We start from the raw sequence: 27,179 nt of genomic DNA, 5'->3' as shown, positions 1-27,179 counted from the left end.
CCCCCCCCCCAATGTAAATTGTTCGGTTGACTGCTTCTTCTCATTTCCCGTCTTTGTTTGGTTGAGACAACATCGTTTGTATTGGTTGCATCTAGCAGTTGGAAGACATGTTTCCTGGTTCTCTAGACCGGAGAAACACCTTTTTGACATTGTAAATCATAGGGGTGATTTGGATCTGTTACATCACCGACATTGGTATCCATGAGTGGAAATATCAATTTTCTCTAGTTTCGTCTTTTGAGTTTCCACCTAAAGGTCTTCGCAAACAGGATACGTTTCTCTCTGCCGATCCTTTATGATCGGTGGCGGTGCACTTCATTGGACATCACAAAATAGTGAGATGCAAGTTGCAGTCTAACGTAATGAGCTATACTGATTTGCTCATAAAACTAAATGAAACTGGACATCTGTGGAAATAGGTGATCCATTATCGTGGGGAATGTTTTAATAGTTGCTTCATTATAGGATTCGAATAGATGTTAAATAACTGAGTTCAGAACGGCAGGCGAGTTCACTACAAGAGTGCATCTGTACCCCAGCCAAGAACGAGAGTGTTTGGGTGCCTGTCTGGACTGTGCAGCGGTGTCTCCTAGCTAGTAGGGGTGGCTCCGCCACTATGCTTCAAACGGCTAAGATTCATATGGGAAAGCCCCCGTTTTATCTCCTAGTTAACTATACCTGTTTTTGTGTTGTCGAAGGGAGATCGTATAAGGCAAGCGGCGACCAGCACATGTCGCAAGGCATCTGGCGTAGTTGTTCGCTCAGTCCTTCCAGTCCGTAGCTCTATTTTGGGCAGTTGGTGATTGTACATTGAGGAGACAGCAAGTTCAACTGCAGTCATATAGAACGAAGATTTTCCCCAGTACATGTGCTGCGTAGTGACCCATTCGTTACAAGTGCTGTTTTTTTTAACCACAATTAAAGTGTAATTATAATAGTGACGAATTTTTTTGGCACCACCTGTGATAGCATGTATTGGCTTCGGTTAGCTTGGGTGTAGGGTGATGTTTGGTGGTCAACTGGGTTGAAAGCTGAAGTCAAAGAGCGATAGATGCTATATGCTTGCAGATAATACACTTTTTTAAAAGTGCTCTTCGTCCAAATGTTCAAGTATAATGATTTCTCTGGAGACTGGAAATGTACTCTGTAGGAATCATCATGGGTTTCGAAGAAGAGTTGTGTGAAACCTAGCTTTTGCTATTCGTCCACGAGACTCAGAGAGGCCATAGACACGGGTTCCCTGACAGATGCCGTGTGTTCCTTGACTTCCGCAAGGCGTTTGACACAGTTCCCCACACTCGTTTAATAAACAAAGTAAGAGCTTACGGACTATCAGATCAATTGTGTGATTGGATTGAGGAGTTCCTAGATAACAGAACGCAGCATGTCTTTCTCAATGGAGAGAAGTCTTCCGAAGTAAGAGTGATTTCCGGTATGCCGCATGGGAGTGTCATAGGACCGTTGCTATTCACAATATACATAAATGAACTGGTGGATGACATCCGAAGTTCACTGGGGCTTTTTGCAGGTGATGCTGTGGTGTATCGAGATGTTGCAACAAAGGAAAATTGTACTGAAATGCAGAAGGATCTGCAGCGAATTATCGCATGTTGCAGGGAATAGCAATTGAATCTCAATGTAGATAAGTCTAATCTGCTGCGATTACACAGAAAGAAAGATCCTTATCATTTAGCTACAATGTAGCAGGTCAGCAACTGGAAGCAGTTAATTCTAGAAATTATCTGGGAGCAGGCATTAGGAGTGATCTAATATTTAATTACCATATATAATGAAACTTCGGTGAAGCAGATGCCAGACTGCGATTTATTGAAAGAATCCTAAGGAAATGCACTCCGAAAACAAACGAAATGGGCTACAGCACACTCTTTCGCCCACTGCTTGAATACTGCTCACCTTTGTGGGATCTGTAACAGATATGGTTGACAGAAGAAATAGAGAAGATCCAATGGAGAGCAGTCCGCTCCATTACAGGATCATTTAGTAATCGCGAAAGCGTTACGGAGATGATAGATAGACTCCAGTGGAAGACTCTGCAAGAGAGATGCTCAGTTGCTGGATACGGGCTTTTGTTGAAGTTTCGAGAACATACCTTAACCGAGAAGTAAAGCTGTATATTCCTCCCTCCTACGTATATCTCACGAAGAGACCATGAGAATAAAATCAGAGAGATTTGAGCCCTCACAGAGGCATACCGACAATCTTTCTTTCCATGAACAACACGAGACTGGAATAGAAGTGATAACCCATTGATATACTCAAGGTACTCTCCGCCACACACAGTCAGATGGCTTGCGGAGTATAGATGCAGATGTAGACGTAGATCAGCATCTATTCGCTTGAATGTATTTCCAACAAAAAAGAATAAAGATTGTACCTTACACCTCAGCCTGTTTCCCCATAGCTGGTAGGTGTAGGGTAAAGTTTCTGTGTCTGGTATCGAGTGGTACTGCGAGATTATTTTCCAGGCAGGATAACACCAGTTGTATGGTATCGTTAGTTTTTGCAATTTTAAACCATTCTCGTGCAGTGCTATGCGTATAGTTGTGTAATTAGGACGACCTTTGTGATTAATAATGTGATTAGCATGGATATTTGCGTTCGGTTCTTGACGAAAATAAATAAAGTACACTAACCTAACATTCCTAACCCACATCTGGACGGTTTCCATTTGTTATGGGGTGCACTTAGGCCTTCCATCTAGTAGAATCAGGGTGCGAGTCACTGATAAGTTTTGTTTTATACATGCACTGAGAATTTTTGAACTCTATTATTTTTGAGTGTTTAACCGTTGTGAGCATGTGTGCATGTATTATTTCGGTGATCTACGAGTAGTGGCACATCTGTATGCTGTGCACTGAATTACGTCGGTAATTTACGAGTTGTCTGCATCTCTGCACATAGGTGTAACACATTATTGAAGAGTTGTTTCCATTTCTGTAAACTGTATATTGTGACCCCAAGCACGTCGGGGTGAGTGTTTTCTAACAGCATAATGAATAAACTCCATAAAATTCGTCCCTAAATATTGTTGTTCAAAAAATAAATGAAGTACACTCCTTCGTCTCTCTGGTGGCCCTGAACAGGTTGATTCCTCTACCAATTTCCAACTCGAGACCGTTGGGGATGATGAGCAGGCTGGGGCACAAACTGAGCTGAGGAAGACACTTGATGTCATTATAATACTCTGCTCCTATGGACTTAACTGCACGATCACGTGACCTATTGCGGCGCCCTCTGGCGGTGAACTTGAGAACTAGCTCAGTTCTTTGGTCTAGTGGATTTGAGGAAGTTGTCTCTTGTGTGGTGGGAGCTGAGACAGATATTTCAATGCATTGTGCTATGCAAAGCATTTATTTGCAGGACCATATCCTTCCTCTTCATATGCTCAAGCATTAACGTTTGCTTCCGTTCTTCATGCAGTGAGCTGTGGATGCACTCCTAAGCTGAATGAGTGCATGTAATACAGTTATTAGGACTCCCTCTATTTGGCACCAACAGTTCCTCACGCTCTTTCCACACTGATAACTGATATTTTGGTGGTGGTGGCAATACCAAACTAAGCCAACACTATTGTAGGTAGATAATAAATTAAAACAAATTACAACGAATTTAATCAAACTTATACAAATTTAAGTCAGTTTTATTCGAAATGAATAAGATCATGAGAAACCTCTGGTGGGGCCACCACCATAGTAATTCCACTCAGCTGCAGGAGTAAAGTCTTAGAGCAATTAATTACCGCCCAGTTTCCAAGAGCATGAAGCACCATCATCAAGAATGTCGGAGAGAAGGAGCAAGGGACCCTTAGAAGCACATAATTTAATTTCCCATCAAAATTCAAACTTCCCGCGAGGCAGTGCATGGCAATGGTTTGTGGCACTTTGCTGCCCAAAGCCGCCATCTTGGATAACGGTACCAGCATTATTAGCTGACTTCATAGCCACCATCTTGGATGACGTCAGTGGGGTGGCACTAGCCTAGAACCCATACTATCAGCTGCACCGTACACGACTGGAAAACGACGACCTGAACAAATGAACCCCGATCTCAGGTGGTAAGAGCTGATGCTGGCGTTGAAGTGTGGCATAGACAGCATGTAGCCAGGGTCGCAAGTTGTCAACATGGAACTCTGCAAGCTGGTGGCGGCTCCAAAATGGTGTGGACTGTGTTTACATGAAATAGATTTGAGTATCTGGTCGTACTGAATAGATCGTTGATTGTAAATGGTTACGTTCAGCCACTTTGTGGCAGTGTGCAGAAATTATCTCACATCACGTCTTGTCACTGGGCCAAAGTTGTTCGCGACTGTTTTGAAGAACATTCTGCAAAATTCGAGCGAATGATTTAGCCATCCGGATCGCCCAACATAAGTACCGTCGAACATTTATGTGACATAAACGAGAGGTAAGTTCTTACACTGCAACCCTGACCGGCATCACTCTCGTAACTGTGAATGGATATTGTGGCAGCATGAATTAATATTACTGCAGGAGATTTCCAATGGCTTGTTGACTCCATGGCATGTCGAGTCGCTGCATACCGGGAAAAAGGAGCTCCGACACGATATTAGGAGGTATCCCACGACCCTTCCCCCCTCCGTGCACATTAAGTAATGACATTTAGTTATATCACACTGCACCAAGAATAATAAATTTTGCTCGATCTCCAAAACACAAGTCACAATTAGAAAACAATTTAACCCTCAGAAGACGTTTCTCGCCGCTTTATTACAACAAATCACACAGTTAGCGACGATTTTCATAGAGATCCTATACTTGCTAGTGCTTAAGTCGTCATCACACGGACGGCGCTTCCGAACACCAGTATTCCGCGTTGTCGGTGCAGTATGCTCGTAAACGACTCGGATTCTGCATACGGTAAGTGTGCCCTATCGGTATATGCGATCAATGCGTGCTCTAGCGGAAGTTGGTGGCTGTATATGGCTCGCCAATCACGCTGTTTACGAAATGGACGGGCATAAAATTCCTGTGTTACGTCTACTAAAGCGCGCATTTCCTCCCTTGTCTATACTCTGGTCATGTCGTTTTTACTGTGGTCTCCACAAATGGCGCTTCCATATCCATGAATATGTTATGACGCGAAAAGGAAAGTACCAGTAAGGAGTTCGGTTCATAAAAGTTCCATTACAAACAGTGCGATACAAGTTTACAATATCTCTCCACATAAGATAAAATTTACATCATCATTCCCACAGTTTGGAAAAAATCCTAAGATCACTCTTACTTCATCACCGTTCTTATTTATTAACAACATCTTTATAACTTGTGAAAAAACCTTGCAATGAGACAGTGGATCATACATTATTGCAAGTAATGAAGCTGTCTTAAAGGTAGAGCTGATCGAAGAATCTCACTCCTGTGAAAGAGCGTTGTTATATTTACGTAACATCGAATATTACCATATATTCTTCTCTCAAAATAATAAGAAAGTATCGTAACCTATTACAATCCGGGTAGATTAATATGGAGTATTAGGATCCAGCAATACTCGAACCAGCAACATATATTATGTTACAAATCTTCATCTTTGCTCACGACGCCAACGAATACACGAATCATCTAACCCCATACATTGCACATTACCATTTACTCAACACCTTAACCCTAAGAATCTTATTAACTGACGTACAATTATAACAAATTGTACCAAGAACAATGAGTTTATGGTGTGATGTTGCTTTGAAACGGCTTACTTTCATAATATGCGAATTACGATAATTATTTAGACATCAATTTGACGTTCCCTTACTTTAACAAGTTTTGTCAATTAACGACTGGTTTTCGAAAGATCCTGAATTTTCTAGTGTTTTGGAAGGGCAGGCATACCGGGTGGCTACAATTAAACTTTCCCTATAACACGTTGTAACACGGAGACTAATTACCGTACGAATACAAAACCTCATAGCATTAATGTCCAGAGTATGGGGTGCATGATTTCCATGTGTCACAGCATCACTGTCCAGTTCCAACTGTGGCCATTACGTGCTGCGATCAGTCACCGTGATTAAAGTCTCAGTGCACTTGTTGATGTGACAACAAGAGCTTGGACAAAAGGAGCAGGACCTTACTGCCGAAGATACACCATCAAAAATAAAAGTAATGCTCCAGCTGCACCTGGAGAACATCGTCGGCGGAAAGGATTACGGAAGGGTCCTCTCATTCCAACTGCTGTGTAGAGTATGACATAGACGGTTGAATCAATAGCAGGACGGAGAGTCGTTCCCGGAAGAGGCTGACGACCAACTGCACCACAGGTAGTTGATAAAACTGCTGTTGCTGTGGCAGATAATGTTTGGCACAATTCCCAATCTTCAGGCAGTGCACGTGCTGTGTCACGACAGTTGAACAGCCCTTGTTCCACTGTATGGAAAATACCGAACCATTCTCAAATGGTACAGTATCTTGCACCATAACGCGCACAATGATGCGTTGATTTCACTCTCCACTGTCCCTTGCAAGGATTGAAGTTGACAAGTGCTGTCCCTGGACCATTCTATGAACGGACGAAGCTCATTTTTCTCTCACGGGTGAGATGAAGATTTGCCGTGTGTGGGGGATCTTCTGCTCCAATCTCTGTGCATGGAGATCCTGTGTATGGCGAACGTGTCACTATATGGTGTGGCTTCACAGCTACGTTCATCATTGACCCACTCTTTTCTGAACATGTTTCCGCTAAAGGATGAAAGACGTGCACTGTGACTGGCCAGAGGTACTGCGATATGCTCCGCCAGCATGTCATACCAGCCTTAAAAGAGAGAGACGCCGCGCAGATAGAGTAAGTTAGTTTAAGTAGTGTGTTGGTGTGTACACGTCTAGGGACCGATGATCTCAGCAGTTTGGTAGCTTAGGAGTTCACACACATTTGAACATTTTTATTTTGAGAGAGACGCATTGAACTCAACAAAGATGAGGCCGCACGGCGCATCGCTCGTCTGTTCACCTGCTTTCATTTGGAAACGATCGAACTATCAGCCAATCGTTTCAAAATGGTTGGCCGGCACGATCACGTGATCTCACTGTGAGGCTACCTGAAGGGAGTTGTTTCCCAGGGGAACACACACACACATGTGCTGATTTGAAGCGCACCGTGTAAACACAGGTAGCCAGTATTCCTACGGACATGCGTCGTTCTCCTGTGCACGATGCAATCCTGTGCTCTCAGGCTCTTGTGGACACTGATGGGAGTGATGTTGAGCATCTTTTGTAGCAGTAATTATGTCGATATGTAAAGGTATGACGTACCGTAGCAGCACCTTTACAGTTGAATCTTGATTATTTCTCTTCCCCATATTGTCGACATTGATGCTACCAAATTTGGTAATCGTAAGGTAATTAGTTTCCATGTTAAATAAGGAAATCGTAACTACGACTACCCGGTACATATCGGCTTCAACTGAAAGCCAGCGGTGCGTCTCGCGGCTCTGTACTCAAGAGAAATGGCGTCATGTGACGTAGGTGGAGTTCTCCGATGCCGCTGGCGTACGTTTACAAGCACGTTCAGGATATCTGACATGCTAGGTATAGCTCTGCACCTTCGAAAAGGCTCCCCGATGTGCTTTTCAAACGCTGTGACATCACCGCTTGGCACCGGGATCAGTGAGGTATACGGGCACTGCGAGGCGCGTCACACCATGACACGACAGGTCTTCTATTACCAGCGACAGCCTCCGGCCGGGAGAGAGTTAGTGTTTGTGAAGAATTTAACACTCCTTATCAGAGCGTTTAAACATATGCTAACTATCGATAACACACGGCAAAGTTAAGACTATTGGTGGGTACTCTTTTATTGGCGTACGAATTTTCTGTGGGCCCTGTGCGGAGCGGAGAATTCCCAGTGATTTGCGGACACCACCACTAGTGTGACGTAAGATGTTCTTGGTGAGGACCGGACTTCTATGATTGCCGCTCGCGAGGCTCAACGTTGAACGTTCCAAGGTACTGTCCGCGAATTGACAGCATTAAGAGCAGCCGTTCATACAAAACACACGCTACTTAAAAGAGGCACTAAATCCACAACATCGAAAGTACTGCAATGTACCAACAATATATGTCTTTCTATCAGAAACTGTTCAAGAAATCTCTACCAGCTTTTCTCTTCGCATGTCGTAAGGTCCTCTCATGAGGTTTTCTGAATGTATAGAGTAGGAGAATATAACAATTTTAGTAGTAGAATTCCGGGAGTATAATATAGAATTTATGTGAAATTCGAAGCACTTTGCTCTGCATCTGAGTTTACAAGCAGAATTTCAAAATTTCCTCTTGAGACAACATTCATGATGTTTATAGAAATAACTGTACAACATTTCATGAGTATAGCCTTCATAAATTCTGAGAAAAGGGTACGTCAAATTTAAAAAATGACCATTTTTAGAAAATGCAATTTAAAGTTCCTTCTAACGTTTCCTCTTATGTCACCCCTTACGTTCAGAAGTCCCCAGTTTTGCACTAAGACTCTTACTTTCCTGGAAGGCTTATCTTCTGATTTCTTGTTTTCTGCCTGTATTCCCTTACCCAGTCTTTAACTTGCCTTTCAACCACAGAAAGACGACAAACACTAGATGGGACCAGTGCAATTTTGGTTGAAAGTGACGGGAATGTTAGATCGTATAGTGCTACCCGTATTTAATACGTGGACCGTCACATGCTGAGAATGGGCTTGAACAGCTTTATGAAATCGAAATAACAGAAGGGAAAGAATCAATTGCTGTAGCAGAGAACAAAATAAACACGACTCCAAGAAGTAATCAACAATAATACAGCACTCCAAGCGGCGTATACAAAACTGACTGTTGATGCCACTCATTTGTCACTTGACAGTCACTCATCCGTATCTCTGGGTGACGTGAACGGAACAAGAGCGCCCGATACAGCAAAAGCTATCAAAGTAAAATTCAGTTATTGTTCACTGAGGTACACTGAGCCACCAAAGAAACTGGTATCAGCAACGGTATTCAAAGCCGCCGATGTAAGATAACAAGTGCCTGGCGCAGTTGTTATACGGGTTACTGCTGCTACTATGGCAGGTTATCAAGATTTATGAGAGTTTTAACGTGGTGTCATAGTTAGCGCACGGGCGATGGGACACAGTATTCAGAGATGGCGATGAAGTGGAAATTTTCCCGTTCGACCGTTGTACGGGTGTACAGTGAATATCAGGAACGCGGGAAACATCAAACCTGCGCACGGAAAAAGATCCTGCAAGAATGCGGTCAACGACGACTGAAGAGACTCGTTGAACGTGACAGAAGTGCAGCCCTTCCGCAAACTACTGCGGATTTTAGTGCTGGGCAGACATCATCGATAGGGACTTTCTCAGTCGAAGGCCCACTCCTGCATCCTTGATGAATGCACTACACAAAGCTTTACGCCGCTTCTGGGCCCGTGAATATCAACATTGGTCTCTTGATGACTGGAAAATATGTTAGTGGTCGGAAGAGTCTCTTTGCAAATTGTATCGAGAAGATGGACGTTTACGGGTATGAAGATAACCTCATGAATCTATGGACCCTGCACGACAGTAGGGGACTGTTACAGCTGCTGGAGGCTCTGTAATGGTGAGTCTAAATACGACACTGTCAAGTGATATGTACGTAAGCATCTTGTCTGTTCACCTGCATCCATTCATGTCCATAGCGGATTCCGACAGACTTGCGCAACACCAGCAGAGCGATGCGACACCCCACGTGTCCATATTTGCCACTGAGCGCCTCTAGGAATACTCTCCTCAGCTTATAAGCTTGCGTTTGCCACCAAACTTCCCAGACAAGAACACTGTTTAGCGTATCTCGGATACCTTGCAACGTCTTCTTCAGAGGAGATCTCCCCCACTCCCACACCGCTTCGTACTCTTACGGATTTATGGATAGCCCTGCAGTACTCATGATGTCAGCACTACTTGTAAGTAGGCTGTAGAGGTTCTTACACTGGTAACGCCGCCGCCACGTACCGCTCTGTATGAAAATCACTGGCTGTGCTGTGTGCAGTCTGTGGCTGGTTGGGATTGTTGTAATACTCGCCATTGTAGTGTTCGGCAGTTGGATGTGAACAGCGCGTAGCGTTGCGCAGTTGGAGGTGAGGCGCCAGCAGTGGTGGATGTGGGGAGAAAGATGGCGGAATTTTGAGAGCGGATGATCTGAACGTGTGTCCATCAGAGACAGTACATTTGTAAGACTGGATGTCATGAACTGCTATATATATTATGACTTTTGAACACTAGTAAGGTAAATACATTGTTTGTTCTCTATCAAAATCTTTCATTTGATAACTATGCCTATCAATAGTTAGTGCCTTCCGTAGTTTGAATCTTTTATTTAGCTGGTCGTAGTGGCGCTCGCTATATTGCAGTCGTTCGAGTAACGAAGAATTTTGTGAAGTAAGTGATTTGTGAAACGTATATGTTAATTTAGTCAGGGCCATTCTCTTTTAGGGATTATTGAAAGTCAGATTCCGTTGCTCAAAGAATATTGTGTCCCAGTTTAAGCACAGTCATGTATAATTTTTCTAAGGGGACGTTTCAGGATTTGTGGATAGCCCTGCAGTATTCGTGGTGTCAGCACTACTTCACACATTAGTCGAGTCCATGACACGTCATGTAGCGGTATTTCTTCGTGTTCGCGTGGGCGCTACGCGATATTAGGCAAGTATACCAGTTTCTTTGTATATTCAGTGTAGACTTGAAGTGTTGTCTCAAAGACTAGGTGCGGCAGGAAGATTGCGTCACTCTTTTAATAATTTTTAAGCAATAATATTGGATATAATTTCATCATTGAAACTTTGGGCACATATTATCTATGAGTTATACTAATAAATAAAAAATAGATTGTAAATTGGCAGTTCCAGTCTAATTCAGGAACGCCCTCCCCTAAGTGCAGCCCCGTCCGTTTGACCGTGCGGTCTGTAACACGGCTTTCCGGGCGGGATGGAGCGCCAGTCTCAGGCACGAATCCTCCCAGAGGGTTTGCGTCGAGGTCCGGTGAGCCGGCCAGTCTGTGGATGGCTTTTAGGGGGCTTTCCATCTGCCTCGGCAAATGCGAGCTGGTTCTCCCCATTCCTCCTCGGCTACCCTATGTCAGCGGTTGCTGAGCAAACACATTCTCCACATACGCGTAGTACACCACCATTACTCTACCACGCAGACATAGGTGTTACACTCGTCTGGTGTGAGACGTTCTCTGTGGGGCTCCACCGGGGGCCGAACCTCACAATAACCCTGTGTTTGGTGTGGGGGTCCGCAGCTAGTGGTCGTGCGGTATCGTTCCGCTTCCCGGGCCCGGGTTCCCAGGTTCGATTCCCGGCGCGGTCATGAGTTTTCTATGTCTTGTGATGACTGGGTGTTGTGTAAATGTGCTTAGGTTAGTTAGGTTGAAGTAGTTTTAAGTTCTATGGGACTGATGACCATATATGTTAAGTCCCATAGTGCTCAGAGCCATTTCAACCATTTGGGTGTAAGGCGAGGGAGGGGTAAAGTGGACTGCGGTAGTCGTCGTGGAGATGCTGACCACTGCGGCTGCGGCGGGGATGGAGCCAAAAAAATGTTCAAATGGCTCTGAGCACTATGGGACTTAACTGCAGTGGTCATCAGTCCCGTAGAACTTAGAACTACTTAAACCTAACTAACCTAAGGACATCACACACATCCATGCCCGAGGCAGGATTCGAACCTGCGACCGTAGCGGTCACGCGGTTCCAGACTGAAGCGCCTAGAACCGGACGGCCACATCGGCCGGCGGATGGAGCCCCTCCGTCGTTGCTAGGTCCCCGGTTAACGTAACATAATAAGACTTTGCAGGTTTCTCAAACCCAGGAAGAGAACACGGAGTGGGTAGAGCGTACCGTTGATGACGTGGACGCTGATGCTGGCGGGCCGCGCGTTGGACGGCACGCACGAGTAGTTGCCCGAGTGGTGTCGCTGCGCGTCCTGGACGAGCAGCTCGCTGGAGAAGGCGGCATGGCGCACGTGGAGGCCGCGCGCAGCGTCGTAGTTGACCATGCGGCCGCCGTGGTACCAGAACACGTAGACGGGCGGTTCGGTGGCGCCGCGCAGGGCGCACACCAGCCGCAACGCACTGCCGCGCTTCACCAGCTTGTCCGGGCCGCCCAGCAGCTCGGCGTGCGCCTCTGCAACAGCAGGTGGTTAATCTCAAAAGGGGCGCCAGCAGCATAAGTTCTCTAAAATTAATATTTAAACCCGGCTGTTCCAGCTCGGGAGCGACCAGCCATTTACTGTTCTTGTTGCAGTGTGTCATAACTAAATGTCTTTACGTAATATACACTGAGGTGAAAAAGGTAATGGAATGCCTCCCAATATCGTGTCGGACCTCCTTTTTCCCGGTATTGTTTAGCGACTCGATATGCCATTGACTCTACAAGCCATTGGAAATCTCCTGCAGAAATATTAATTCATGCTACGTCAATATTCATTCACAGTTACAAAAATGATGCCATTCCAGGATGCTGTGTACGAACTTACCGCTCTGTTATGTCCCATAAATGTTTGACGGTACTCATGTTGGGCGATCCGGATGGCTAAATCGTTCTCTCGAATTGTCCAGAATGTTCTTCATAACAGTGGCGAACAACTTTGGCCCAGTGACAAGACGTTAAGTCAGATTATGACTGAATACTGCCACAAAGTGGCCGAACGTAAACATTTCAATGATCTATTCAGTACGATCAGAGAATCAAGTCTGTTTCAAGTAAACCAGGCAGAAGTGACCGCGTGGCCGAGCAGCTCGCACATGCACAGAATGCGTGCTGTAGAGCCGTAAGGCAACTAAAGCATAATGAGGGGTGGGTAGGGGTGCCCTTTTGCTGATTTAATCCACTGTTAGTTTATGGTAACTGAAAGAACTTGTATAGGTGGTGTCCAACAATCGACAATTGTAAGCGGTGGGGACTTGGTAGGGGGGAGGGGATGGGGGAGGGGGGCAGGATTGGAGGGTTGATAGAGCGCACTTAAACAGCAATTATTATTTTGACACGTTTCCAACAAGTATCTTGCACTGCTTGACAACTGCGAAGGAACAGAGGCATTGTTGGTCAGGAATAATTACGGGAAGTGATGAACGACATGGAACACTGTACATACGGAATACAGGTCGACTTGTATATAGAGTGCTCCAAAATTCCCATTAAACACCTGTAGAACTTCAAGAAACAAACAGTTTTGATTGCAGCGTTAATTTCTTTAGTATAAAACGTATGGCAGGTCAGACTAATCGGGAGTGGGTTGCAACCTTGCAAGGCCTTACTAGAGATTGTGCTTTTGAGTGTCAATGTGGACTCCCTTATTCAGATACTATGGTACGTGATGCAATTGCACAGAACGTTTCTGACGTTCGTATAAGGGAACAGATTTTGAAACTAGTCAAAACCTCCAATCAGCAAGTTGTAAGTAGGCTCTTTAGGTTTTCTTATTGGTAACGCCACATAGCGCTGTGTATGAAAAATCACTGGCTGTGCTGTGTGTAGTCTGTGGCTAGTTTGCATTGTTGTCTGCCATTGTCGTGTCGTGCAGTGGCAGCTGGATGCTAACAGCGCGTAGCGTTGCGCAGTTGGAGGTGAGCCGCCAGCAGTGGTGGACGTGGGGAGAGAGATGGCGGAGCATTGAAATTTGTAAGAATTGGTGTCATGAACTATTATGACTATTAAGGTAAATACATTGTTTGTTCTCTATTAAAATCTTTCATTTGCTATGCCTATCAGTAGTTAGTGCCTTCCGTAGTTCGAATCTTTTATTTAGCTGGCAGTAGTGGCGCTCGCTGTATTGCAGTAGTTCGAGTAAGCAAGATTTTTGTGAGGTAAGCGATTTGTGAAACATATAAGTTAATGTTAGTCGGGGCCATTCTCTTGTAGGGATTATTGAAAGTCAGATTGCGTTGAGAAAAATACTATTGAGTGTCAGTTTAAGCACAGTCGTGTATAATTCTTCTAAGGGGACGTGTCATATGTCGACCCTTAGCCGAGGATACCCCACTGGAATCTTCTGATTTTTTTCTTGTAGTTTTTGTAGTTAGTGTAGCCTTTGTTTATTGCTAGCACATAATCATAGAGAGAATTTCCTTTGTAGTTGCAGTCTTTCATTGTTGTACAGTAAAATAGTTGTGGCATACATGTAGTTTTGCACGAAGTAGTTCGCAGCTGTGCTTGCAATTAACCAGATATTATTTTCAGTGATATGTTAATGTGTTCTCTTATTTTTGCTCTTCAAATTGAGCTTTTTTTGTGTTGTCGTGTGAAATATTGTGACAATAGTGGCGTGTGAAAAACGTAATACTAGGCTCCAAAGTAAACTGAGAAATGACAGTGAAGACGAAAGCAGTGTGTTAGCGCCACCATGTAAACAATTAACTAATGTTCAAAGTAGTAATTTGATAATTGTGCATAGGGAAATGGAGCAGGTTGCAAATAATGGTGTAGACAGTGAAACAATTGGTGAACAGGGAAGCGTTATCGATCGATCTGTCGGCAACAGCTCGCCTCAGGATTCCGAAATGACAGGACACAGTCCTGCAAATACTCTAGATTCAGGTTTTGCGTCCTCACCGTTTCCTCAAATAAGTCAAGAGACATTTTCTGTTTTTCAAACTGCGAATATTGCCGGTTCAAATGCATTGCCCAATAGCACTAAGGAACATGTTTCAGACACCAGTGCATTTTTATTACAATTAATGCAACAAATGGGACAAAAGCTTCAAAAGTTAGACACAATGGAACAAAATCTTCAAAAGTTAGACACAATGGAACATAATCTTCAAACGTTGGACACAATGGAACAACACCAGAGACAAACACAGCAACAGTTAGACACAATGGAACAATACCAGAGACAAACACAGCAACAGTTAGACACAATGGAACAACACCAGAGACAAACACAGGAACAGTTAGACACAATGGAACAAAATCAGAGACAAACACAGCAAAAGCTTCAAAATTTAGACACCACACTTGAACAAACACATGAAGATTTAACTACTGAGTTACATAACATTGAATCAAAATGCCAAAAAATCTGTAAAGAGGTAAAAACACAAATTTGAGAGCATTTTCTACCTCTTTTTTCCCGGGATGAAAATGCATTACAGAATCATGAAGCAGCCATAAAAGAACTGCAAACTATTGTTCGTGAAAATCACGACACCTTCCAAGCTACAATGGACTCAGTTGCATCCACCGATTTGGTTACGCAACTTGCAAGAACTCAGGAAAACTTAAAGGTCTCAGTACATTCGATTTCAACACAAATGGACACTCTGAAACTTGGTTCAGAAAAACACACTGAGGAAATGTGTTCACTATCGGAGAAAGTAGCAAAACTTTCAGATCAGTTCACTAACTTATCTACAAAGGTAGATGATGATCTGAATGATACAGAAGAGTGCGAACAAATTAGGAATTTCAAACAAAATCAGAATCAAATTAATACACAACACCAAAGAGAAATCCGGGAAGTGCAAGATCAGCTGACACAGGTAATACAAGAATTATGTATTTCAGAGGACACTCGCACTCCAACACGGGAAGAGGCACTTAGAAATACGAAAAAGCCACAAAATAATAACACAGGGAATTTCGGAAATTATGAAAGAAATTGGCAAGGTGCACCGAATTTTGAGATGGAACCGCCGACACGACGTAACAATGACCGATATGCTACTCGCCGACACGATTATTTTGACTATAAGCTGTTCATTACTACACGTAAACTCAAAACATTTAAGAATTCTGGCAACGACATTCATCCACAAGCGAGGCTCCATCAATTCTCTCATTGTTTTCCTCCCAACTGGTCATTAGAGCACAGATTAGAATTTATGTGTGGCTACTTGGAGAATGAACGAGCTGTAAGAATGCGATCGGTCATTCACGATTGTCACAGTGAAGGAACATTTTATCATGCCTTCCTCTCAGTATATTGGTCTCAAGCCACACAAGACCGAGTAAAACATGGCATCATAATGATGAAACATTTCGAACAATCTGAATTTTCCAGTCTTGTCAAATATTTTGAAAACATGTTACATAAGAATCAGTATCTTTCAAACCCATACAGCCCCTCAGAAGTCATCCGCATTTGCTTAATCAAATTACCTGAACATTTAGGACAGATTACTTTAGCAGGACGATGCAAAGACGACATTGAAGCTTTTCAGGGTCTGTTACAAGAACTGGAAATTGACACTGACAATAGCGGAACGCGAAAACAGGAGCACAACAATTACAGGTCACACCTGTCACAATTCCGCGATGACAGAAATAATACACCACAGGGCTATTCGTACAACGTAAATCGTGACCAAAACAGACACCACCCATATGACAACCACTGGCAGAGTAATAGTTACAGAGAAAGATCGTATTTCCGTAGTAATGAACATGACAGAGAGAATCATAGAAACAGACAATTTAGCAACCAGAACTATTATTATCACGGGAGACAGAATAACTTCAGACGCAAAGGTCCAGCGCGCAGTTACGATTCAGGGAGAAATTCTCCACCACGTGGCCGACAAGAAATAAAGTTGGAATCTACCGACATGACGACAGAAGATATGATCGTAACGACAGATCTGAACTGCATCAGAACTGGAGAGCTTCATACAGGGCAGGGCCTCCTCGTCAAGGTGAATTTGTAGAAGTTAGGTCTCCCAATCCCAATAACGACGCGCGCCAACAAAGAAACAGACAATGACTCGCACCGCTGGCAGCCACCTGCGCCTGCTGGCTCAGAGAAAAATAACAGAGACACTAACCTTGAGAAAAGATTTAGCATTCCTTACCGACGTATAAATCATGATAATTGCTTTTCAGTTGACAGTCTGTGTACTAGGAAGAGTAAAGGATTGTACTACATTTCACATATAAAACCGTTTATTGAAAGATAATCTGCCTTTTAACTTTGTCTTTGCCACAAAACATTTCACTTCACATTTCTAGTATGCTTTTTCACACTGAGAAACTGTTAACATGCAACAATGTTTTGAAGTTAAATATCCAATCAAGAACCAAGAGAACTTATCTAAACAGAAATTATGAGTGCATGGTTGCAGCGAACAGACGACACAGTGTTATTGTGTGTACATTCTTGCTTGTTAGTTGTGCGATTACGTAACGTCTATAAGGCTCACATACTTCGATCATTTACCAGTACTGCTAATGAAACTTCAACGCAAAATTTTGGTTTACTTGAAAATACATTACGGATTTAAAGTGCTTTCTGTGAGATAACAGATGACACAGTCGTTAGTTTATGTAACAGCTACACCATCATATCACGACGCGACTAATATGTGACACGATTTACATTGTTGCTTTTGCGGTGTATCTGTTTTATATCTGCACAGTTTTTCGGTATTATTCTGGAAAGTAAAACATGTTTTAGTAGTAACTTTTGTGGTATAGCTACAATGAGACAGCCTTTATCGTAGCACAACAATATGTTACATTATAGTACTTTCTTGATCATGGTAAGGTACGTAATAACTACGATATCTATACGGAAAGCATTTCACTTTCGTTTATGATGAGGTAAGTACATTGACTTCAGCAGAACTTTGCCTACAGAGGACGATAACTACGACAGTTCCACAGAATTATCTTACAGCAAAACGCACATTTAGCATTACAGGGCAAGCATTTGAGTGATTAATTTAGTACTTAAACCATTTATTTATCAAGATTGTGGAATTAAAAAGAAAGTTTTTCGTGATACATTTCATTCCATTGCTGTAATCTGTAACACCTGAGGGTATAATTACATTAATCCTCAGGGTGGTACACGCTTACTTTGTGTATCATGTGTTTGGCAAGCACAAGGAGCCCTAGCTAATATGGTATTTGCTTATACAACTTTACACATCGGTACCATATTTCTCTAACACATAAATTACACAGCTATCTGATCATTTAACTGAGAGACAAAAATTTTTTTATTACGTCAGTGACACATGTTTACGCAATCACACAGTTGGATAATTTCACACTTATGAAATTCTATTTTGTCTGTACTTTGTGAAATTTTCATATTTTTTCGGAACCATTGTGATACTATGAGAGCTTTGAATGATGTATTTGGTATGGGATCATGATTTTTAATGTACGTTTGAGGTAAATGACACTATTGAAACGAGCAGAGAATATTTTTTAGGCTTTGAAATTATTGCAGAAAGCTACGATGATTTTGAGATTTAGCTGAGTTTTTATGATGTTATTTTGACGATGACAATGTGTATTATGCTGTTGCGGTATGTTTATGATCAATAAGCTGATGGTATAAGAGTTATTTGATTATGCTACGTATCTGTTATGATGAAATATTGAAAAAGTGTCGACGAATAAGGTAAGGAATTATGAGTAGTGGTTAGGGACTCTGGTTTGTGAAAAAGGTTGTAGGAAACCAAGAATCATACTTTAAGATTTATGAAATGTATGTAAATGCGTGAATGTATTACAATGCCAACGAAAATTTTTTGGACACTGTTATATTTATAGGATTTTGTTTCTACAGATTTGTAACGCAAATTCTTGACCTGTGAAATATTTTTATATGAGACTGCCACTATAGTGGAAACTGGTGTCGTAAATATTTCGATAAGACAGTTAAGTGACCACCTGCATGTGATGCGTCGTGGGCACCCAGCTGCGCGACAACCAGCTGACAAAAGAAAGCCATTAGTGTGTGCCTTTCAGAGGCGCAGGTGAAAAAAAAGGAGGCCATTATCCTCGCTATTGACATTCCTTTGTAGATAGCACCGCAAATACGACACGCTCATTACTGAGAAAGATACTTACATCTGACACTTGATTATAAGAAACGTCTTTCTACGAGAGTTGAGAGAATTCTACTAACTTATGAAATGTCACATAACTATTGAATGATATTTTTATGCTTTGTCCTTAGTTGCTTATTTCATTTGATATCTGTTTTCCAGCTGTGTTGCAGCATTGTTTTTATAAAATTAAATGCATTTGCTAATGTGAACAGTTTCTGTCGACAGATCTATTAAATAATTATTTTATGATCCACATTCTTCGAAAAAGGAGCTCTTGGAATGGAAAGAGCAATAAGAAGCGACTAATAACAGTAACTGTATATATAATTTTCTTTTCAAGTACTTGATAATTTGTTGTAGCATTAGTTTTTGTGGTGCACCACTTTAATTACATAGACCTTAAGATGTGATTATAACTTTCCCTTATGTGCATTGTTGTTTTTAGTATACTATTTTTTCTAGTTGTGGGTTTTTCATGTTTAGATATAAGTTATTACATTTACTGCTGCTTGCTTGGCAAATTTGCATTTTTTTTTGGGTCATTGCTGTTTGTGTTAATTTGTTTTGTGCTCCTGCATTGCGTCGTCCCTTAGTTCAGCATCTGAGCTCAGTAGGTTTAAGTTAGCTTAAGAGGGGGTAGACTATATAAGAAACTAAGTATGATGAATTGGAAGAAAAGCATTGAGAAGCTATAAGAAAATGGTTTGGCCAAAAAAGTAGTGTACAGTGGAGGAAAACTATTTTTCAAAGAGGATGAGAACAGAATACAGAAAGCATGCTTAGATAGGATGTTTTTTTTGGCTGGAGCAAATGTTGAAATAAGAGGGGCGATCTATGGAATGAAGTTTTAGGTTGAACTCCAGTTCCAAATGTTACCCTAAAAAAAAAACCCTGTGCTTTCATTTGTGTCATCCCACTATGTGTTTGTGTACCCTTGTGTATTTATTTTCTTCCTGTCTCTGTGTACTGTTTCATAGAATTTTTTTCTGTTCTAATACTAAGCTACATTCACTATGATGAGAAATACTGTTATCCTCAAATATAATTTACATAAATAATATGTTATTTACTTTGTAAAGATGTTTAGACATTATTTATTCTATTTTGTTTTAATGCTCATGTGTGAAGTTGATGTTTCGAAATTTATTCTGATTTTTTATGTATGTGCTCCTGTCACAATTCCTGTAACACTGATGTATATGTTATTTCGATTCTTTTGTAAAGCCTGTATTACTGCAAATGTTATCTGTACTATTATGTTCTTCAATGATATATTTTGTACCTTTGTTATTGTATTCTCATGTTATAAAATTGTAATTGACACCTGTTCATCAAATTAAGTAACTTGTAAGTTACATTTCACTGCACACATTTCTGTTGGTCATAGTATATGGAAAATATGTGAGAAGTAGGGACTGATAGTGTTTGCACGTGTGTTAATAATTCAGTAAGGGACTGGATAACAGCATTGCTGGTTCTAAGAACATTTCAAAAACAATTTTTGTGAGTGCACAATTGGTGGTTATGGACTTGCTATATTATCCTCAAGACTCTTCAATGGTGATTGTGCGCCTGCACAGTCAAACAGATGGCTGCTGGCCATCTCTACAAGGACTACAGTGGGTCTACACCTTCGATGACCCACCAATACCATTATTTCTACAAGTACTGCAGTGGGTCTGCACCTCTGGTGGCCCATCAATACCCTAATTTCTACCAGGACTACAGTAGGTCTGCTCTGTGATGACCTACCTACCAATAGTCTTCAACTTCGACTGACTCTGCTGTGGGTTTGGTCTGTTGTGGCCCATTACCTGTCTGCATGTCAAGAGTCAGCACTGTCTTTCCGTTGGAAGGACAACACTACTTCTTCAAAACTGCATGGAAATCCACTACTTCCGTGTGCATTTTCTCTTACTACTCAGACTTTGAGAAAAACACTGCAATTTTACTTTGATGAATGATCAGGACTGTCTTTATGATGGACTGTGAGAAAATTTTAGCTTTTGACCAACATTGTATCGATAAGTGTGTGCATTTCATTTCTTTGTTATTGTAATTATGAAAAAAAATTTAAAATCTGTATTGGCCACTGCCCAAAACAACTTGTAAATTGAAACTTCCTGGCAGATTAAAACTGTGTGCCCGACCGAGACTCGAACTCGGGACCTTTGCCTTTCGCGGGCAAGTGCTCTACCAACTGAGCTACCGAAGCACGACTCACGTCCGGTACTCACAGCTTCACTTCTGCCAGTATCCGTCTCCTACCTTCCAAACTTTACAGAAGCTCTTCTGCGAACCAGGTTCGCAGAAGAGCTTCTGTAAAGTTTGGAAGGTAGGAGACGGATACTGGCAGAAGTGAAGCTGTGAGTACCGGACGTGAGTCGTGCTTCGGTAGCTCAGTTGGTAGAGCACTTGCCCGCGAAAGGCAAAGGTCCCGAGTTCGAGTCTCGGTCGGGCACACAGTTTTAATCTGCCAGGAAGTTTCATATCAGCGCACACTCCGCTGCAGAGTGAAAATCTCATTCTGGAACTTGTAAATTTTTTTGTGGGGAGCATGGGGGCTATGTAAGTAGGCTGTTTAGGTTTTCTTATTGGTAACGCCACATAGCGCTCTGTATGAAAAATCACTGGCTGTGCTGTGCGCAGTCTGTGGCTAGTTTGCATTGTTGTCTGCCATTGTAGTGTCGGGCAGTGGCAGCTGGATTCTAACCGCGCTTAGCGTTGCGCAGTTGGAGGTGAGCCGCCAGCAGTGGTGGACGTGTGGAGAGAGATGGCGGAGTTTTGAAATTTGTAAGAATTGGTGTCATGAACTGATATATATATTACGACTATTAAGGTAAAAACATTGTTTGTTCTCTATTAAAATCTTTCATTTTCTAAGTATGCCTATCAGTAGTTAGTGCCTTCCGTAGTTTGAATCTTTTATTTAGCTGGCAGTAGTGGCGCTCGCTGTATTGCAGTAGTTTGAGTAAGCAAGATTTTTGTGAGGTAAGCGATTTGTGAAACATATAGGTTAATGTTAGTCAGGGCCATTCTCTTGTAGGGATTATTGAAAGTCAGATTGCGTTGCGCTAAAAACTATTGTGTGTCAGTTTAAGCACACTCGTGTATAATTCTTCTAAGGGGACGTTTCAAAGTGATGGACATATTGGATCGGCAGGACACACTTGACTTTGCTAAGGAATCATTTGAAACTTCGCCAGCAGTGTGTCAGGTTAACCGGCCCGCCGGGCGGGCTGCACGGAGCAGTAAACAGCCCTCGCGCCCGCCCGCGCCGCTGCCGCCAGGCTTTCAGCCAAGTGTGCCTCGCAGGCAGGCAAATGCAGTGATGACATCATGCCCGGGGTGTGCTACTAAACATTCGCGTGAGACTTTCCCGTCACGCCAAGCTATTTGCTTTTATTATAATAAAAAAGGACATATTCAGAGTTTGAGCCAGAAAAAGCTCAGATCGGAAGCTCAACACCGTTCCAGGCCCTTTACTTCGCGCCGGTGTCGGATTCGAACGAAGGATACTCAGGCTCGCGAAACTTCGCCCGTGGAAATTCATGTAGTTCATTCCACTCCGCGCAGTGCCACTCTCTCTCACAGTGACTGTGTTCGTCCCAAAAATATTGTACGTCGGCATCGCCGGAACTCCCGTCAAGTCGCAAGTGCTTATGTACCAGTGTCAGTTCCCGTTCCACCAGACAGTCGCTCTTGCCGTCAGCAACACAATAAACTTTTCGGAGACTTGGACATTACAGGCAAAGTGATACCATTCCAGGTCTATACCGGAGGTGCAGTTTCACTGATCAATGAAGACACTTAAAAACTGCTGGGCACACCTCCGTTGCGTGCCGCAAATTTTAAGTTAACTAGCTATTCAGGCCAAGACATCCCAGTGTTAGGACAGTGCAGCTTTCTTGCAACATACAGAGGACAAACAAAACTTGTGTCATTTTACGTCCTTCATTCTTCGTCTGCAGTGAGCTTGTTTGGTTTCGATTTATTTCAGTTGTTTAACTTGTCTATACTAAATCAGGTCCTATCAGTGAACCAGACTGTGCTTTCAGACAGTGTTTCTCTTCTATGTGAAGAATTTGCAGACATTTTTGCACCGGGCCTCGGTTGCGCTAAGAACTATAAAGCACATTTGGAACTGAAAGTAAACGCCCAACCAAAACGTTTCAGAGCGCGCAATGTTCCCCTCGCATTGCGTGATGAGGTCGCAAAAACATTACACGAATTGGAATCACAAGGTGTAATTGAACGTGTGCAGGCTTCTCTCTGGGCATCACCCTTAGTCATTTTGCCAAAAACCTCCGGAAAGTTGAGACTTTATGTGGACTTCAAGGCAATAGTTAATCCACAACTAGTGATTTCAACTTTTCCTTAACCCCCCCCCCCCCCCCAACCCGGAAGATCTTTTTGACAAACTGTGCCCTGGTAAATATTTTTCGAAGTTGGACCTCACAGATGCGTACTTGCAAATACCGGTGGACGGAGAATCCCAGCGCCTTTTGGTGGTTAACAAGCATCTTGGGTTGTATCAATTCAAACGACTGCATTTCGGGTGTGCATCCATCCCTGCATTGTTTCAGCAATATCTACAAACTGTTTGTGCGTCGGTCCCTACTGCAGCAAATTATCTGGACGATATTGTGATCTCCAGAAAGTCGGAAGAAGAACATTTGGCCAATCTCAGAACATTATTTCAGGTCTTGAGACAAAATGTTCTTCTCTTGCGAATGATATATGTGTGTTTTTTGCTCGGGACTTGCCTTACTTCGGACATTTTCTCAATGCCCAAGGCATACATCCCAGTCCAACGCACCTTCGTGCCATACAAGACTTGCCCTCGCCGCGGAATTTGAAGCAGCTACAGAGTGTGCTCGGAAAAAATATGTATTACCATGAATATGTGCCGCATGTCTCTTCCATTTTAGCTCCGCTTCATCGCTTACGCCGTAAGGGTGTTCCGTTCGTCTAGACGACGGAATGCGAACGCTCCTTTCGGCCGTTGATATCGGCGTTGCTTTCCAATACTTGCCTTACGCCATTCGATCCCCAGAAGCCCCTCTTGTTGACGGTGGATGCATCGGATTTTGGGATCGGTGCTGTGCTTGCGCACAAAGATGGATCTCACGATCGCCCTATTGCCCATTCGTCCAAATTGCTCTTGTCTGCGCAAAGAAATTATTCACAGATCGAGAAAGAAGCATTGGCTCTCGTATTTGGTGTTCAAAGTATCATGATTTCTTGTATGGTCGTCACTTTACCATAATCACAGACCACAAAACTTTGACATCGCTATTTAATCTGATCAAGCCTTTACCTCCACCTACAGCGCAGAAATTCATTCGCTGGTGTATTTTCCTCTCGCAGTACTGCTATGATACCTTGTATCGGTCCACTGATAAGCACGGAAACGCCGATGCGTTGTCCCGCTTGCCTGTTGCTGACGATAGGGCATTCGATTCCTCCGCACTTGCTTGCACGTTCATTGATGCGGAAACCGATGAGTGGTCGAATCATTTCTGATTGATTTTCGTCGTGTAGCTACAGCCACAGCTACCGACACTGTCCCTTCTCCCGTTCTGCGCTTTGTTGCTACGCAATGGCCCTTGTCAGAGTCACGGATCGGGGACCTGTTGGTTCGCCGATTTTTTGCTCACAAGGAGAGACTTTTTGTTTGGCGTGGTGTTTTGCTAGTGCATTCTGATAATGATCAGTCCAGGGTCGTGGTCCCACGTTCATTACAGTTCTCTGTCTTACAGCTTCTCCACAAAGGACATTGGGGTATAGTGAGAACGAAACAACTTGCTCGTCAGCAATGTACTTGGTTCGGAATCGATGACACGATTACGAGTATGTGCTCTCCTTGCACGGTGTGTGCCGAACGACAAACAGCACCACCCCGGAAATTCTTTGCATGGCCAAAAGCCACTTCCCCTTGGAACGCTTACACACCTATTTTGCTGGTCCATTCTTGAATGCTCGATGGTTGGTTGTGGTAGATTCATTCAGTAATTTTCCTTTTGTTGTCCGGATGTCTTCCACCACGTCATCTGCCACCATCCAAGCGTTATCCGCTATCGTTTGCATTGAAGGTCTACCACAGACTATTGTTTCCGACAATGGATCACAATTCATGTACGCAGAATTTCAGTCATTCTGCAAGGCAAATGATATTCAACGTCTGACATCCGCATCGTTTTCGCCACTGTCAAACGATGCCGCTGAACGATTGGTCAGGACTTTCAAGTCACAGATGTTGAAGTTGAAAGAGTCGCATTCTCGGGAGGACGCGTTATTGCTCTTTTTGTCCTCGCATCGCTCTCAGCTCCGAGATGGTCGCTCGCCAGCTGAGTTGCTCCACGGTCGTCATCATCGAACCTTGATGTATTTGCGACATCCGCCGCATCAGGTTCCTGTGCAGCGGCAGACACCTGCTTTTGCTCCAGGCGACGTTGTCTACTATCGCCAATATCGAGGTTCACGGCGTTGACTCGAAGGGCGCATTCTTCGCTGCCTCGGCAGCGCTATGTATCTGGTTTTGGGGGCCTCTGGTGAGGTGCATCGGCATCTCAATCAGCTGCGCCTCTGTCATCGCACGGGATCTGCCGCTCGCCGTCTGCTTCCAGCGACAGTGCCGTCCGGTCAGCGCCCCGGGGACCCATCTACTGGGTCGCCTCAGCCCCAGGTGTTCCCTACGCTGCCTTCCATTTTGCCCCAGGGTGACGCGCCTCCGCCACCGCCGCCGCCGCCGCCTGTTCTCCCGCCGGCGACGCCCGCAGTGGACGCTTCGCTGCGACCGCCGGGCGCATCCCTGGGTCACGCGCCGCCGATCGCTTCCCGTGACCAGCTACCCGTTCCGGACCATATGTCGTCTCCGTCCGTCGGGTGCCCCGGCCCGATGAAGGCCCCTCCGGTCTCTCTACGGGCGAATACACCGCATGTTGGCGTGCACCCTGGAGTAGGTTTTCAGGCGTTTCCTAGCTCCCCGCGGTCCGAATGGCAGGGTGCGGGTGGCACAGCCTCGCCTGTTGTTTGGCTCCTCACCTCGTCGCTTACGTCAACATGGGGTCCTCCCCACGTCGGGCGGAAGCATAATGCCACAACCTTATGGCGATTTGCGGGGGGGGGGGGGGGGGGATGTGGTGCCACCGCCAGACACCACACTTGCTAGGTGGTATCCTTTAAATCGGCAGCGGTCCGTTAGTATACGTCGGACCCGCGTGTCGCCACTATCAGTGATTGCAGACCGAGCACCGCCACATGGCAGGTCTAGAGAGACATACTAGCACTCGCCCCAGTTGTTCAGCCGACTTTGCTTGCGATGGTTCACTGCCTACTTACGTTCCCATTTGCCGAGACGACAGTTTAGCATAGCCTTCAGCTACGTCATTTGCTATGACCTAGCAAGGCGCCATATTCAGTTACTATAGATATTGTGAATCTTGTACCATCAAGCGACGTTCGTCATTAATAGATTAAAGTTAAGTATTCCACCAGCTACGTCCGTTGTTTCTACATTGTAATTACCTTGTCCTGTTCCAGACCTCACGCCAGCCTGCATGAGCTAAATCGCGTGCCTTTCGGCAGCTGGACCTTTCCGCAGCAAGTATTAGACGTGTTGTTGGATGCTGTGCCATTGAACGTCCGTCAAGACACAGGGTTTCAGAATGTCAGCTCACGTCTCACTTTTCAGTTCATGTTAGTGAACGTATGGAAAACCAATTGGGACACAGATGGATGGCCAGAGGAGACCCAGTCAAATGGACTCCACGATCACCGGAGATGACTCCGTTGGACTTTTTCCTCTCAGGTGAGATGAAGAGTTTGGTTTATGAGAGCTTACAGAAACAGAAGATGATTTAGTGCCACGGTTGGTAGTCGCTGAAGGGCAGATTGCGGAGATACCAAATGTGATAAGAGTGTTTCTATCACAACATCATTCGTTGGTACAGCGTATGCACAGAACGAGGTGTTCGCCACACAGAAACTTGCTTGTAGTGGATCAGAATCCTAATCTTCCTGTGAAATGGAAGAAAACGTTCAACTGTAAACAACAGCATTCGTGAAATCAAAGTTTCCTTTTTGTTTCTTTGGTTATTAAAGGAGTTGAATTGTAAAACAAGTGATATGCTGGGTCACGTCTAATAAATTACTAGTAAAACTGGTCGCATTACCCCCATACTTTGAAATGGCTGTAGCACCGAGACGAGAGCTTTCCGGCAGTGTGTTCCAGCAGAAAATACCTCCCACTCAGACCGTTCTAAATACCCTAGAAGCTTGTAAGAGGATTTTTAGTGGATTCTGTACTTACAACGAAAAACGGTAAAGATTTCACCACGTGCGAAAGCAGGATACCATATAT

General features: G+C 43.7%; 1 protein-coding gene across 1 annotated transcript in view; it reads right to left on the bottom strand.

Annotated features, from left to right (window-relative positions):
- Positions 1-11,802: 11,802 nt before the first annotated feature.
- LOC126273417 (uncharacterized) overlaps positions 11,803-27,179 on the bottom strand; it is a 234,972-nt gene continuing 219,595 nt past the window's right edge. Inside the window, exon 5 of the mRNA XM_049976969.1 lies at positions 11,803-12,158. Within this exon, the coding sequence (XP_049832926.1) occupies positions 11,803-12,158 (356 nt within the window). The remainder of the gene's footprint in view (positions 12,159-27,179) is intronic.

This window comes from Schistocerca gregaria, chromosome 5, assembly GCF_023897955.1.
Source record: "Schistocerca gregaria isolate iqSchGreg1 chromosome 5, iqSchGreg1.2, whole genome shotgun sequence".
Classification (NCBI taxonomy): Eukaryota; Metazoa; Arthropoda; class Insecta; order Orthoptera; family Acrididae; genus Schistocerca; species Schistocerca gregaria.
This window is presented reverse-complemented; position numbering and strand designations above follow the sequence as displayed.